Below are 17789 nucleotides of genomic sequence, written 5' to 3'. Positions count from 1 at the left end.
AAAAAAAAAAAAAAAAATTCAGATGCTCAAGTCCCTGATATAAAATGGCATAGTATTTGCATATAACCTATACACATCCTCCGTATACTTTAAATCATCTCTGGTTACTCATAACACCTAATACAATGTAAAGGTGTGTAGATAGTTGTCATACCATATTTTTAAAATTTGTATTATTTTTAGTTGTTGTATTTCTTCCCACGCAAATATTTTTGACCTATGGCTAGCTGAATCTGTGGATGCAGAACCCATAGATACCAAGGGCCAATTGTATTTGTAATTATAAAAGATACGTGCTCATATAAGTAAAGAATGAAGAAAAGAATGAAGAAAAAGTGATTTATTTTTTTTAATATTGCTTTAAAATAATTATGCAATACAATTATACAAAATAATTTCAGGCAATTACTGTTTCAATTGTTACAAATACACTACTAGAAATCACTTTGTGTATAATGAAAAATCTACAAAGCGAGATTAACATAGGTTATGCATGGAGCTAGAGACATTATTCGGTTTATTGTTGTTTGTAATGTTATCTATTAGTACAGTTTAAAAAAGGATTTTGTACTGGTTTAGTTCTTTCAAAGACTGTATCCCTCAAAGAGACATGCAGATTACAAAAATCTTCAAAGACACAGACACTGCAGCACCCTTCAAAGGCATGTACATATTTTAAAAATCAATGAAATATATACATTGTATTTACTTGTGTTTATATACACCCTCTTCAGCTTATATCACTATAATTTGCATAGTAGTATAATGTACCTTGCATTACTACATATACTAATAGATTAGTTTGATCTAGTCTTTGAAGACAACTATAAACATAAGTTTCAGATAATGTAAAACCAAATTCCCAAGTTTACTAGCTGTAAATTTTAAATATAAAAATTTCAGGAGGCTGAAGACATTATAAATAGCATTACTGTCCTCATTATCCTTTAAAAATTTACATAATCAAATTAACAAGAATACCTACTACTCTAAAAAGCTAAGCATGAGGAGAAACAAAGAGCTTAAAACTTCTGATTATAAAACACTAAGGGTGGCCAGGTATGGTGGCTCACACCTATAATCCCAGCACTTTAGGAGGCTGAGGCAGGATTGCCTGAGGCCAAGAGTTCAAAACCAGCCTGGGCAGTATAGTGAGACCCCATCTCTACAAAAAATACAATAAATTAGCTAGGCACCTGTAGCCCTACTGGGGAGGCTGAGGCTGGAGGATCGCTTGAGCCCAGGAGTTCCAGTTTATAGTGAGCTATGATTGATGCCACTGCACTCCAGCCTGGGCAACAGAGTGAGACACTGTCTCGAAAACAAAACAAAACAAAAACAGTAAGGGTAAGAAAAGAGTTGTTACTTTCCCATTTTCTATTTTCCTTTCCCATGTTAACACCACTAGATATCCACTCACTATCTGGAATGCAACAGAACCATGAAATGTTCACTTTATTGGATACACATTTTCAAAAATCAATTTATTTAAAATCTCATTAAGGATCCAATAGGGTGTTGAGGGTCTAAAATATGCCATTACTTCCACAAATATCTATATAGCATATACAGTTCTATAGTATTATTATATAAAATGGAATTTTTATGGAAGTAAAAATTGAATTTTCTTGCTTATGCTAATTAAAGAGTTTATGCTAATATTGTAGCATACAGAGCGTCTACCTGATGAGTTTAAACTGTTTTATTATTCACTTTTTGTAGCCACTTGAAAAGCTGTAGGTAAGGGAGGGGTAGACCAACTTTTTCTTTTTTTGGTAAAGGTCAAGGTCCAAAGATTAAATATTTCGGGCTTTGCAACTGTACACATTTCTTTTTCTTTTTTTTTAAGCAATCTTTAAAAATATTGAAAACCCACAGCTTACAGCCAAACAAAAACAGACAGGCTGGATTTGGTCCAGAAGCCATAGTTAGCCAACCTCTGAAGTAAGGTATCCTGAATCACAAAACAAACATTTTCTAAAACCAATAACAAAAATCAGGAGGAAACTAAGTTTTAAATTTTTAAGGCAGGTTTATCATTACTGTTGCTTATTACTATTAACTTATAGGCAATAGTTCTGCAAATATACTCCTGACTGATTCATATAAATCTTTCTAAATTCAAAGCATGTTTTCCCAAATCTTAAATCTAATTGAACACATTATGTGTATATATACACACATCCCCCCATGATTCCCCTTCCAAATGTACCTTATTTCAAAATAATTGGTCAAAAATGAGTATTTTAAAACCCATGTCAGATGCTTTGAACTTGGACTACAGGTTTAAAGTACAAAAATAATAGTTTCATGTAAAGGACTCAGCTCATTACAAAAAGCAACAAAACTTTAGTAAGAGGAGGAAAAAAGGCATTGCTATAGGGAGAAGTCAAACGAGTACTACAAACCTAATGTGGATAGTTCATGAAATGGATAATTTACACAGTAATAGCTATATGGCTTCCAGCTGGTGAATGTTCTGGGTAATTGTGAGATGATACATTCTATAAATCAGATGGCACCTTTAAAAATTATTAAAATATAACAAATCAACAATGCTGAATATGATATAACTCTTGATGATTCAGTAGGAACTTGATATTTCACCTCCATGAATAATGGAAAAACCATGGTCTTTAGAACAAGTAGACTCGGAGGGGTAGGGGGTGGATGACGGGAGGTTGCTTGGTAGGTACAATATGTGTTGCTCCAATGATGGATGTGCTGAAGGCACTGACTTCACCAGAACGCAATATATCAAAGTAGCAAAATTGCACTTTACCGCATGAATATATACAAATAAAAAATAAATGGGGGAAAAAAAACCCACAAGCAGGCCTGGGATCAGACGTACAACCTTAAGTGGGGACAAGAGAAAATACGTTACCTAAGCAGATGCACCTAACTTTGACTACTTCTTCATATCGCAATCCTAAACAGCATCAGTCCCTTGCCCATTCAATAAGTGGCATAGGGTTATGAATGCAGTCTATTCCTCCAAGAGGTAGAACAGTATAAAAAGAACAAGCACTTTGGTTCTATTCCCAGCTGTCACATACTAGCTGAATGATCTAGTTATTTAATCCCTTTACGCTTTAGTTTTTTTATAAAATGGGTCTGATACCACCTACCTTGCTCTATCATTGAGAAATAGACATAGCATATAGAAAGCACCAAATTGTACTTGATAAACTGTAATTATTTTTATAAAATTTCCCCCTTACTCCACTTCTCAGAATACTTATTTTTCCACACACTCTCATTAACAGTGATTAGCAGTCTAGGCCATAAAAATCTATGTAGCCCCATAATTTGGCACATTTGCAGCTATCTATTTTCTTATTATTTTCTTCATAAATCTTAAACATATTGTGTTAAAGGTTAAATAGGTTTTGAAGTGACCTATAAACTTAACCACCATTCACTACACAATTCCATAGAAAAGTTATCATATGATCTTCCCGCCATTTAACTTAAAAACCAATCATATATTTTCAGGAAATTATAATGCTATGTATTTCTTAAATGTTCCACCAGAGGGAACTCTTAACTTTTCACAAATCAAAATAAGCTTTGAATATCAAAAACAATGAACGACAACAACAAAAAAAAAAAAACAAGAAAAGCACTGGAGGAGTTAGAAAAACAGTGTTTACATTATTTTAATTAATATTAAGTTTATTTAAATTTCCTTTGAAAGAGAAAGTGGGATAAATAAAATGAAAATCAAATTGAAGAAAACAAAAACATCTTACCGAGGCTTATTCACTCATTTTACTCCATCAAACATTATTTACTATGCACAAAATGTACTAAAAGTTGGTGGGAAATTAGCTTATACTTGTAGGAGCTCTATACATTCTTTGATTCATTTACTCATCAAAACTTAACTGTGCTGCTGGTGAAACCATAGTACAAATACATGAAAATATATAATAGATCTCTCCATATAAGCAGACAGTCTACAATATACATATTATCATCATTGTTTGATACCTGCTTTGTAGTGAAGTTCTTCCATATTTGTATTAGAACATGGATAAAATAAAATCAAATACCTAATTTTGGCTAGATTGTGTTATAACAATCATTCCAAATTAGGAAGTAATTTGGCAACATCCATCAAAAGGATTTTTAAAAGTTCATGCTCTTTGAACAAGTAATTTCCTTTCTAGGATTATTTCCTAAGGAAATATTAGAAAATCAAATGCTATATGCAAAGATTAGCATGCTTTCATAATACAGAAAAACCACAAACCAATAAAATAAAATCATACAATGAAATATCCAGTGATAAAAAAGTTTTCAAAAAACTGTTCAATGAGAGAGGAAGGTGCACAAGGGAAAGATATATGAATATTTATAATATAATGTTGGAAAAAATATTTTAGAAGACTAAAGTGGACCAAAATGCTACTGGTGGTTATCTTTAGGTGGTAAATTAAAATTTTTTTGTCCCTTTTACCTTCCATAAGAATTAATTCATGAGTATTATTTTATATTGAAAAAATAAGCATTATTAAAAATAGTACCTAAAAACTTTTATATAGATCTTAAAACTTTATTTTTTGGGGAAAAAATCCTGTTTAAACCTTTTCTGTGTGTGGCAGTCCAAACTGCATCTGTGGCCATGACAAGCCATAGCAGGTTTCATAGCATTTGAAAAATCTAAAAATGGGATTCCAAAAAGAAAAGGTTAACAAACACACATATATAAACCTAAATGTATAAAAAGGGTATTAACATTCTACATAAAATCACTTAACTAGGAAATGGAATTAAATTATTCCAGTCTTTTATAAACATATACAACAGAAATTCTATTAAAATAAGTACAATCCAATCTGAAATGTAAAATAATTCAAGATATAAAAATCTTCTAAAGACTAGAGAGTTTATCACAGAAAAAGCACTTGATACAATTTAACATCCCTTTATCATAAAAACTCTCAACAAACTAGTTATAGAAGGAACATACCTCAATACAATAAAGGCCATATATGACAAACCCATACTGAATGGGAAAAAGCTGAAAGCTTTTCCTCTAAGAACTGGAAAAAGACAAGAATGCCTACTCTCACCACTCTTATTCAACAGAGTATTGGAAGTCCTAGCAAGAAATTTGGCAAGAGAAAGAAATAAAGGGCATCCAAATTGGAAAGAAGGAAGTCAAACTGTCCCTGTTTGACATGATCTTAAGCTCCACCAAAAAACTCTTAGAACTGATACATATGTTCAATAAAGTTGCAGGACACAAAATCTTTAAAAATCAGTAGCATTTCTATACACCAACAATGAGCTACTGAAAAAAGAAAAAAGCGATCCCATTTACAATAGCTACCAAAGAAAAAAGAATAAAATACTTAGGAATAAATTTAACTGATGAGGTAAAAGATCTCCACAAAGAAAACTACAAAACACTGAAGACACTGAAAACAAACAAAAAATGGAAAGACATTCCATGTCTTTTAAGAAGGATAGAAGAATTAGAAAAATACTGTGAAAATGATTATACTATCAAAACCAATCTGTAGATTGAGTGCAACCTCTATCAAAATACCACTGGCATTCTTCATAGAAATAGAAAAAAAACGATTCTAAAAGTCATATGGAAATACGGAATAGCCAAAGTAATCCTGGGCAAAAAGAATAAAGCTGGAGGTATCATATTACCTGACTTCAAAGTATACTACACAAAGCTATAGTAACCAAAACAGCATGGTATAAGCATAAAATCAGACACATTGACTACTGGAACAGAAAAGAGAGCCCAGAAATAAATCTGCATATCTTCAGCCCACTGACTTTCTACACAGGCACCAACAACATTCACTGGAGATAGGACAGTCTCTTCAATAAATGGTGCTGTGAAAACTGGATATCTATATGCAGAAGAATGAAACTAGACCCCTGATCTCTCACCATATACAAAAATCAACTCGAAATGAATTAAAGACTTAAATGTAAGACCCAAAAATGAAAGTACTAGAAGAAAACATGGAAGAAATGCTTCAGGACATTAGTCTGGGCAAAGATTTTTATGGAGATGATAGAATAGCCAAAATAGATAAACGGAACCATACCAAACTAAAAAGCTTCTGCACAGCAAAGGAAACAATCGACAACTGAAGAGACAACCAGTAGAATGGGAGAAAATACCAGCAAACTATTCATCCAACAAGGGATTAATATTCAGAATATATAAGGAATTCAAACTTTAACTAAAGAGCAAAAAACCAAATAATCTGATTAAAAATTGGGCAAATAAGCTGAATAGACATCTCTCAAAAGACATATAAAATGGCCAACAAGTATATGAAAAATGCTCAACAACACTAATCAGGGAAAAGCAAATCAAAACCACAAGATATCTCTCACCCCAGACAGAATGGCCATTATCAAAAAGACAAAAAAATGCTGGTGAGGATGTGCAGAAAAGGGAATTCAACACACTGTTGGTGGGAACATAAATTAGTATAGCCATATGGAAAACAGTATGGTGCATCCTTAAAAAAAATTAAAAACAGAACTACCATATGATCTAGCAATCTCAGTAATGAATATATATTCAAAGGAAAGGAAATCAGTATGTCAAAGAGGTATCTGCACTCTCATGTTTATTGCAGCACTATTCACAATAATATGGAATCAACCTAAGTGTTCATCAACAGATAAATGGATAAAGAAAATGTGATATATATACATAATGTAATACTATTAATATTTAGCCATAAAAAAGAACAAAATCACATAACGTGGGTGAGCTTAGAAGACATTATGTTAAGTGAAATAAGCCAGACACAGAAAGACAAATACTGCATCTTTGCATTCATATTGGAAGCTAAAAATTGATCTCATAATAGAGAGTAGAATAGTGGTTAACTAGAGGCTAGGGGCAGGGGGTGGTGTAGAGAAAGGTTGGTTAATGGATACAAAATTATAGTGAAGTAGAAGCAATTAAGTTCTAGTGTTCAATAACACTATAGGGTGATTGCAATTAACAACACTTTATTGTATATTTTTAAGTAGCTAGAGGAACAGATTTCAATATTCTCAAAACAAAGAAATGATAAATATTTGAGGTGATGGATATGCTAATTATCCTGAATTTATCATTACACATTGTATACATGCATTGAAATATCACTCTATAACCCATAAATATGTATAATTAGTACGTCAATTAAAAATAGAAGAAAAAAAGCCAAAATTCATTTATTTATATATATATCTATATATATATATAATTTTTTTTTAATTAAATATAGGCAGTTTCCAACTCAACTCATGCATGGATGCTTCCAGTAACTTCCTTGCTGCTAGTCTTTAGTATAACTAATCTCTTACGTCACTGCTGTCTGGCTTAGACTTTGACTCGTCCCAACTCTGAGTCTGTGTCCCTTCTTTTTATTTTGTACTATTGCTATAATCAACGGTTGGGGTTAAAGAAAGAGAAGAGTTTAACAATTCTTCTATACCAATTGCCTCCTCCTCAGCTCCAATTTAACCACTGGTCAGGCTCTATCCTGTCCCCAAGATCTATCTCATTTCATTAGTCCTTAAAATTCAGTACAATTGGCCTTCCTATCCATGGGTTCTGCATCTATCGATTCAAATACTAAATATATTCAATCATGGATCAAAATAATTGGAAAAAAATGGATGGTAGTGCTTGTATTGAACATGTTCAGTCTTTTGTTGCTTGTCATTCATTATTCTCTAAACAATACAGTATAACAACTATTTACATACCATTTACATTGCATTATATATGTAATCTAGAAATGATTTAAAGTATACAGAAGGATGTGCATTGCTATATGCAAATACTACACCACTTGAGTATGTAAGAGACTTGAGCATCTATGATTTTGGTATCCATGGGGGGTCTTGGAATTAATCCTCCAGATTTTTTTGAGGCAGAGTCTCACTTTGTTGCCCTGGCTAGAGTGAGTGCCGTGGCGTCAGCCTAGCTCACAGCAACCTCAGACTCCTGGGCTCAAGCAATCCTACTGCCTCAGCCTCACGAGTAGCTGGGACTACAGGCATACGCCACCATGCCTGGCTAATTTTTTCTATATATTTTTAGCTGTCCAATTGATTTCTTTCTATTTTTGGTAGAGACAGGGTCTCGCTCTTGCTCAGGCTGGTCTCGAACTCCTGAGCTCAAACAATCCGCCCGCCTCGGCCTCCCAGAGTGCTAGGATTACAGGCGTGAGCCACCGCGCCCGGCCTAATCCCCCAGATATTGAGGGACAATTGTACTTAGTAGATTTTAAGAGTCTCAGGGTTCTTCTGAAATGTAAATGGATCTTGCTCTAGGAATTTATGACCAACTATAAAATATCTGTGCTATTACCTTTCAGAGATTAAATCTGAGAGATTTAACTGGATTATAAAAAACAGTGGGAAGGAAGCACTGGATGGGATTAGATTTTCCTACTTCTAGAAGTAAACAACATTCAGTCATTTCATAAGGAACCATTTGTTTGCTTTGGATTCCCACATGCTATACCCTTCCTTCCTCCTGGAATATTTTATTCTACGTTCCCTTTAGCCTTCTCAATCCAACCCCTTTTTTGCCCATACCCTGAAATTCTCCCATCTCTTGACACCAAAACCCTCTTTAGTCATGATCTTTTTAAATTCCTTAACTATCCATTAGCTATTATACTACCCACAAATTTGACTGTCATCAATGTTTTTATCTAGGTCAAAATTAAAAATGAAGAAGATAACATCGAGAGACAAACCCTATGGCATGTTATTAGAAACCTCTCTCTAGAGTGGCACTGATTTAATTAATTAGAAAACACAGAAAGAAATAAAACTTACTGGGAAGCTACTATAATCATCAGGCACTGAGCAATGTACTTTACATACTCACTTAAGCCTCCGGACAACTTTGACAAGAATTAATAGTCCACTTTCGCAAAGAGAAACAGGTTCAGAAAAGTTAAGGGACTTGACCAAGATGAAATAGCTTCCATGTGCCAGTGCTAGAATCTGAATTCAGATCTAATCTCCATCGTACTACATTGTCTTAACATCTTTTTGGTGTCTACAATAAGTCATGCATTAAGTTAAAACCTCAGTCCACATTTCTCTTTGTTGACAAGCATATCCCAGGAGACTGTCACTGAAACCTTGCTGAAAGCATTAAAACATATACTACATCCTTAATTTTATAAAAGGGGAGGAGTGACATCAGCAAGACGGCAGAATAAGAAAGTCCCAGATGGTCTTTCCCACATGGAGACACTGACTCAACAAAAATACACGGACCAATTCCATCTGTGAAAAATCCAGAAATCAGTTAAGAGGTTCCTATACCCAGGCAAGCACAAAACCACCTGCATTGAAGTTTTTAGAAAAATTCATGGTACTCACTTGACAGATCCTACCACCCCATAAGGCAGTGTAATTGAGAGGATACTTTCAACTCCTGGCTTTTCCCTCAGTAGGAAAAGAGAGGACTAGAACATCTATTGGTCTGAGTTGGGGTCGGGGGTGGTGGTAACTACTAGAGCAACTGGTTTCTGTCTTGCCTGAATCTAACTACTGACAGGAAAGAGCACCAGGTTAGGGGCTACTAAGAACAAAGGTGACAGTCTGAACTACCACACACTCACTCATCATCATCCCCCTGCCCCCACCACTCCCCCAGCTCCTGTACATTTCAGCATGAAGAAAGTTAAGAAAAATCCCAACTCCCTGGGAAGGAAAATAGTTGGAGCTTACATCCAATGTTGTGACTTCACCGGGGCAAGGGGAGTTGCCTCACTGGTTTCTGTCTCACCTAACTTGAAGCACTGACAGGACCCAGCATACTCTAGATGTCTGGAAGCCACTAAGAAGAAAAAAAGAGCTGGATGGCTTATGGCAGCTCCAGACACTTGTATTACTGCAGACAGACACCAGACAGAGCAAAAGATTATGAGCTTTGAAAAAATAAAACCACCAAAACTTCTCTAATTGGGAATTTACAGGTACAAATCCGAAGTCACAACCACAAAAAAGGTTCAAGAGGACCTCAGAATCTCTAGCCTGTAAGAAGTAAGTCTGTAAAGTTTGTAAAGGTGGCTGTTTTTTCAAATGTGTGGATCCAAACACAAAGTAAAAAGGCACATGGAGAAACAGAAAAACTCAAAGGAACAAAATAAACCTCCAAAAACATACCCTAAAGAAACTGAGGTGTAAGAATTACCTGACCATTCATAAAAGTCATCATAAAGATATTCAACAAGATCAGGAAAACAATGCATGAACCAAGTGAGAATATGAACAACAGGCAGAAAATATTTTAAAAAACCAGAAATTTTAGAGCTAAAGAATGTAATAATTGAATTTAAAAATTCATTACAGGGGTTCGAGAGCAGATTCAATCAAGCAGAAGAAAGAATCAGTAAACTCAAAAAGAGGTCATTTAGAATTATCCTGTCAGAGAAGCAAAATGAAAAAAGAATAAAGAAGAGTAAAGAAAGCCAAAGGGACTTATGGGACATTAAGCAGACCAATATACAGGAAATGGAAGTTCCAGAAAGAGAGGAAAGGAAGAAACGGGCAATAAAGTTTATTTGAAGAAATAATGACCAAAAAAATCACCAAATCCGCAGAAGGAAATGGGTATTTAGACTCAAGAATCCCAACAAACCCTAATAAGGATAAGCCCAAAACATTGAGACACATTATATTCAAACTGTTAAAAATCAAAGACAGAGAATTTTTAAAGCAGCAATTTCCAAAAAGTTGAAAAGGAAGGAACACTTCCAAACTGATTTTATGAGGCCAGCATTACTCTGATACCAAAGCCACACAAACATACTACAAGAAAATTACAGACTAAAATCCCTGATGAATAGAGACATAAAAAGCCTCAATAAAATACCAGCAAACCAAATTCAACAATATTAAAAGGATCATATACCATACTCTGGGGCACAAAGATAGTTCAGCATTCAAAAATCAATCAAAATGATTACACCACATTAATAGAACGAAGGATAAAAACCACAAGATTTCAATAGATGCAGAAAAAGCATTTGACAAAATTGAACACCATTTCGTGCTAAAAATACTCAACAAACTAGGAATGAAGGAAATTACTTCAACATAATAAAGGCCATACATGAAAAGCCCTCAGCTAACATCATACTCAATGGTGAAGAACTGAAAAAAATTTTCAGGAGGAAGGCAAGGATGCCACTCTTTCACTTCTATTCAACGAAGTACTAGAAGTCCTAGCCAGAGCAATGAGGGAAGACAAAGAAATAAAAGGTATCCAATTCAGAAAGATCTCTTTTCGCTGATGACATGATCTTCTATGTAGAAAACCCTTAAGATTCCACAAAAAGCCCAGTTAGAATAAATGAATTCAGCAAAGTTGCAGGATACAAAGTCAATATACAAAAATTAGTTGCATTTCTATACATTAACAATGAACAATCTGAACAGAAAATTAAGAAAACCCATCTACAATAGCAATCAAAAAGATTAAGATACTTAGGAATATACTTAACTAAGGAGATGAAAGACCTGTACGTGGAAAATCACAAGAAATGCTGAAAGAAATAAGTATTGCTAAAATAACTATACTATCCAAAGCAATACAGGTTAAATGCAATCCCTATCAAAATCACAATAATATTATTTTGCAGAAATAGAAAAAACAATCCTAATATTCATATGGAACCATAAACCCCAAGTAGCCAAGCCAATCTTGAGAAAAAAAGAACAAAGCTGGAGCCTTCACACCTCCTGACTTTAGAGCATATGACAAAACTACAGTAATCAAAAGAGTATGGTACTGGTATAAAGACAGACAGATAGACCAATGGAAGAGAATAGAGAGGCCAGAAATAGAGCCACTCATATACAATCAAATGATTTTAGACAAGGGTGCAAAGACTACACAATGGGAAAAGAGACTGTCCTCTCTTCAAGAAATGCCAGGAAAACTGGATTTTCACATGCAAAAGAATGAAATTGGAACCTTATCTTATACCATACGCAAAAATCAACTAAATACTTAAATGTAAGACCCGAAACTATAAAACTTCTTTAAGAAAATGTAAAAAAAAAGCTTCATGACATTGATATGGGCAATGATTTCTTGGATATGACACATAAAGCAGAAATAGACAAGTGGGACTATATGAAACCAAAAAGTGTATGAGCAGTGAAGGAAACAATGAACAGAGTGAAAAAGAAGTCTACAGTTATGGGAGAAAATATTTGCAAATCATGTATCTGATAAGGGGTTAACATATAAAATACACGAGAAATTCCCACAACTCAGTAACAAAATAAATAACCCAATTAAAAAAATCAGCTAAGGACTTAACATCAAATGGCCAACAGATGGCACATGTATATACAGATATATATGGTATATAAATGGTATATGAAAAGATGCTTGGTATCATTAATCATCAGGGAAATGCAAATCAAAACTATAATGAAATATCACTGCACACCTGTCAAGATAGCTATTATCTAGGGGAAAAAAACCCAGAAAATAACAAGTGTTAAGGAGGCAGAGAAACTGGAACCATTGTACACTGTTGGAGGGAATGTAAAATGGTGCAGCCACTATGGAACACAGTATGGAGGTTTCTCAGAAAATAAAAAATTGAACTACCGTATCATCCAGCAATCCCACTTCTGGGTATGTGTCCAAAAGAACTGAAAGTAGAATCTCAAAGATATATTTGCATTCCCATATTTGCTGAAGCCTAATAGCCTAATAGCCAAGAGGTGGAAACAACCTAAAAGCCCATCAACAGATGCCTGGATAAAGAAAATATGTATGTATGTATAATGGAGTATTAGTCAACCTTAAAAAAAGAAGGAAATACTGTCAGGTTACAATATGGATGAACTTTGAAGCATTATGCTAAGTGAAATAAGTTAGTCACAGAAGGACAAATACTGCATGATTCCACTTATATGAGCCAAACGGGTAGAAGCAGAAGGTAAAATGGTGGTTGCCAGGGATTTGTCAGAGGGGAAAATGGAGACCTATTTTGCAATGGGTATGATTTCAGTCACATAAGATGAAAGAGTTCTCAAGATTTGATATACAACAATGCCATATATAGTTAACAATACTATACTATACACCTAAAAATGTAGCAATAGGGTAGATTTCATGTTATATGATTTTTACCGCAATTTTTAAAAGAGGGGGAAAGGGGAACATGAAGTTTGTATGACTTGACTTGTTCCCATTGAACTCATGCCAGTCAACTTCTAGGGATCAACATTTCCACTTGCAAGAACTCACATCTTTATGTAATTATCTTTATAGAAGTAGACTGACATTAATCTTTCCCATATGGTTTTCAAATTCCACTTTCCACCTTTTAGAAATCAGAATGACACTTGCCCATCTTTAACTTTCTAGTACTCCTCCTTTCATCTGGGATTGTCCCAAGATTATTTACAGTAGTTTAGAAAATTCAACTACAAGTTCTCTTAGTATCTTGAAATAAGATTGATCTGCAACAGAAGATTTGAAGCAGAAATGGTTAAATGCTTATTTGTTTTCTTACATACTACTTACCTATCTCGATTTTCCTCTTACCAGTTTTTTTGTACCTTTTCCAAATTAATATGCATTCTCACATAGAGAATGTTCTAAAACAAACTAAAACAAAAATGCTGAGCAATTTCGTTTCTCTTATCTGCTTGCAGTACACCAAACAGTAGGCTCAAGCTTTTAGTAGTACAATTAAAGTAATCAAATCCATGGTATATCTGATATAAGTAGTAATGGTTTATAGAAATGTTAAGAATATAGATATTACGATTGTAATTTCATTGCTTACTTTTAAATATGCAGCTGCTTCTTCAACAGAAAGTGTTCTTTGACTAGAACTGCCACATTCGTGATCTCCTGGAAAGATCAGCATATTATTAATTTTGAATCAGTGCTATGTTAAAAAGAACAAATATAGTGCAAAATTTTTTATAAATTATACAATTATAGGTTATATTATTATAATTAGTAAAGAAAGAATATGAACAATATTATTTTATTTTCTAGAAAAAATTCTAGTAACTAATATAAGTAAACAACTACTCTTACTTAAACCACAACCTTTAAATACATTTCAGTCTAGATAGGAAAATACCTTCCTCTTATAGTCCCAACTACATTGTAAGCCGGAGTAGGAACCATGTCATACTGATGCCTATCCATAGATCTTGGCACACAGGGGGCCCTCCATAGATATGTATTATTCCTAAAGGGGAAAAATTCAGCAAATTCATTGTGCTGACTTACATATCTATTTCTAAAGCTAAAAATGTAAGGGTTCAAATAAGTTTTGAATTAAACCACAAGCATTGTCAGAGTATAACTAAGCCTATCTTTAGGAAGGAGTGTGCATGCCTTAAAAATTGTTATGACAAATTAACAAGGAAATTAGGTAGAAGTTTCTACCTATGATTTGGTTTCTACAAAGGGATGTGCTACATACAAATCTTTGGGAAACTACATTTTTCTTTTCTTTTAACTGTTTATAGGAAGTGAATTCAAAGCTTTTTCTTTAGGCTATATGTGGTTATTAGAAATAAATTATCCTCATACTGAACTTCAATTGTCAGATTTTCCCTGCCCTGCTTCCTTCAAGTAGTTTTAAAAAATTTTTTACATGGAAGTGAAATTAAAGTAAAAATCCTTGGCTAATTTTTCTATAATAAAAATAACTATGCTCTTATTTATCAGTTTTATTCAAGTGGTCAGATTATAATGACAGTAGTCATAAAAAAGGAAGAAGTACCTATCAGGTGAACAAGTTTTTGAAAGGCATCCACAGAGATTCAAATTTCCATAAATTTAGAGCAGAGGTCAGCAAACTACAGCCCATGGACCAAATCTGGCCTGCGGATGATTTTTATAAATGAAGTTTTATTGGAACACAGCCAAACTCATTCATGTATGCTGCTTTCATGTTGTAACTGCAGAACCGAGTAGTTGTGACAGAGGCAGTCTAACCTGCAAAAGCCTAAAATATTCACTATCTGGCCCTTCACAGAAAAAAAACTTGCTGACTCCTGCTCTAAAAGGAATCCACATCTTTAAAAGCACACCAACTATGCTGATCTAGAGGGCCATGAACAAATAAAACAATGCTATAGAGACAGCTATGGATGCTTATGTTAGCAACATCAGGAATTCCTAGCTAAAGTATATATTTAACACTAGAGTATATACTTAACCTATTTCTGGGTGCTACACCATACCAAATAAATGTCATTAGCTTGTAGTACATGAATATGACAGTCAGTGAGTTGATGCAAAGAAGGCTTTTAGTGACATACACAAAATTAGAAGCCTAAAAAATTGACCAGAATTAAGGATCCAAAGAAAAAAACAAAGACAGGTGAGAGAATGGGGAACTGTCAGGATCGTAAATACCTCCATTCAACAAGAGAAGTTCTACATTTACCTACTAAGCTTCTACCAATGATCTGGTTTCCACAAAAGAATTTGCTACATAGAGAAGTTTGAAAAATCATATTTTCCTTTTCTTGTAACTGCTTATAAGAAGAGAATCCAAAGTCTCTTCTTTTGGATTATATATAACTAAAAAAAATTAAAAGGTAATAAATAGATAAGTTGCTAATACAGCTTATAATATGCTAAATTTGATATCAATTCATCTATAATAAATTCTTATAATTGTAGACATGTTGGATATCTGAGAGCTCTCGAAGACTAAGAGCAGAGTATAAGGAAAATGCATTGAATCAGGAAAGGAAATTCTAGGAGAATATATTTATTTTATCCAAAAGAATGAAACCTATATAGCCATCAAAAGGAAAATCTGCATTTTAACATTCAATCCAGGATTTTACTGAATAGTTAATTCACTGCTTGTCCAATTTAACTGATATTTAAGCTTTCAGAAGTTTTTATTACTATTAATGCAATAAAGAAATTTGACTGACTTTAAAATTACATTATATAGTACAATATACATAATACATTTAATACAGATGGCAAGCAGGAAGAAGCCCCAGACTCAATATATCTATAAAAATAAAAAATCACTCTATTGGTAATAAAAAGTTCTAAAGAGAATATTCTACAAATATAACACCAAATGTGGGAAAAACTATTCCTACTGATACAACATGCTACTTATGTACATTTATTATTCAAAATAATTTTAGAGACTATGAATATGAATACAATTACCTGCAAGCTGTGCCAATCGATCATGAAGCTTGTATAATGTGCTCATCATAATATTTTTTTCACTTTCCTAAAATTAGAAGAAATTAGTATGAAAAATATGTGCCAAATAATTCTTATTCAAAAAGAAAAACAGTAAATAAATTTAAATAATAGAAGCTACATAATTTGAAAGACAAATTCATATTTAAATATTGACCACAATGTTTTAAGGAACCTTAATCTAAGACTCTAAATTACCACTCTAAATATTTTACTTTCTTGAGAATGATCAAAACATTGGCACTAAGGTTAGTGTGAAAAAAGGTCTCATACACAATAAACTCCCCCAACCATGAAAGTAATGCTCCCAATCCCTATCTATACAATGCATGCTTACGTACAGTGTGCTAATGAGATTGTTTTCTTCATCAAGACTGCCCTTCGTGTTTTGTTTTTTAATCTGACTCAACCACATAAGACTAAGGGAATGAGTATTGACACTGATTGAAACTCATCCTTTCCTAGGTGGCCCTGTATAAACTTAAGAACCATTAAAGTGAAACAAACATTCAGGGAATATCTATTAGGAGTTAAGAACTGTTCTCTTAGCAAAGTGAGAGACCCAGTGAACAAGATGGTTCCTGTTCTTCAGGGCAAAAAATGTAGTTATATTACAGTTGCAAAGTATAATCCAAATACAGAACAGGGAGGGAAGGGCAGACCCATTTATAGAACAAAGAATATTTGAGTTGGGTTTCAAAGGAAAAAAGAAGAGATAAGCATTCCAGGCAGAAGGAACAGCCTGAGCAAAGGCATGAAAAAGTGTTGGTTATATTCCTTACATAACCAGTAGCCCAGTTTGACTCAACAAACTACATACTGGAAAAACAGTTTGGAATTAACTGCTGGAGAGCCCTGCATACCAAGACAAAGAGTTTGACTTCATTCTGAAAATTTAGAAGGAGGAAAGTAAAACAGACTTGTATATCAGGAATATTACTATGATCAGAATGTACACGATGGCCTGGAAGGAGAAATAACTGAAAAGAGTCCAGAGAGGGGTCTATTGCAATAGTATATGCACCCTGCCAAGTAGTCTAATGCAATGAGACTCCCAATTTAAGAGCAATCACAATTAAGAGTGACCGATATAAGTGATGGAAAAGAGGAGGGTAGGTTAGAAAGTGGGCAATAGTTTATCACACTATGTGAAATAAATTCATGATTCATCAGAGGGCTGTGTCTTTATTATTTCCTTTCTTCCTGGAGTGTCTAACCAAACAGAATTACTGGGTGAATACAACCATGGAGCAAATTCGGGCAGAACATAAAAGGCCAGGATAGTAACATTTATATACCTAATGGCATGCAACCTCATCCATTTATTTTTGTGCTGTATGTTCAGGGACAGAAGAAAACAAGTTTCCACATTATGGGTGGCATGCTTTTGTCAATGAAGCTTTACCCAATGACACTAAGAAGAAAACTCATCAGTAGCTCCAAGATCCTACCACCAGAGTCCCTAGTTTTACATCGGATGGTTGACTAAGTTACTTATTCCTTCAGTTCACTAGCTACCTTCCAACACATTTGCTTTTTTTTG

General features: G+C 33.9%; 1 protein-coding gene across 1 annotated transcript in view; it reads right to left on the bottom strand.

The window, feature by feature from the left end:
- Positions 1 to 17789, bottom strand: part of LEMD3 (LEM domain containing 3) — a 65517-nt gene that overhangs the window by 10860 nt on the left and 36868 nt on the right. Inside the window, exons 5-6 of the mRNA XM_012661551.1 lie at positions 16208 to 16274; positions 13826 to 13897 (exon numbers count right to left, since the gene is read on the bottom strand). Of these exons, the coding sequence (XP_012517005.1) occupies positions 13826 to 13897; positions 16208 to 16274 (139 nt within the window). The remainder of the gene's footprint in view (positions 1 to 13825; positions 13898 to 16207; positions 16275 to 17789) is intronic.

This window comes from Propithecus coquereli, unplaced genomic scaffold, assembly GCF_000956105.1.
Source record: "Propithecus coquereli isolate 6110/MARCELLA unplaced genomic scaffold, Pcoq_1.0 Scaffold72, whole genome shotgun sequence".
In the NCBI taxonomy this organism is placed as follows: Eukaryota; Metazoa; Chordata; class Mammalia; order Primates; family Indriidae; genus Propithecus; species Propithecus coquereli.
Note: the sequence above shows the minus strand (reverse complement) of the source record. Positions and strands in the feature narration are given on the sequence as shown.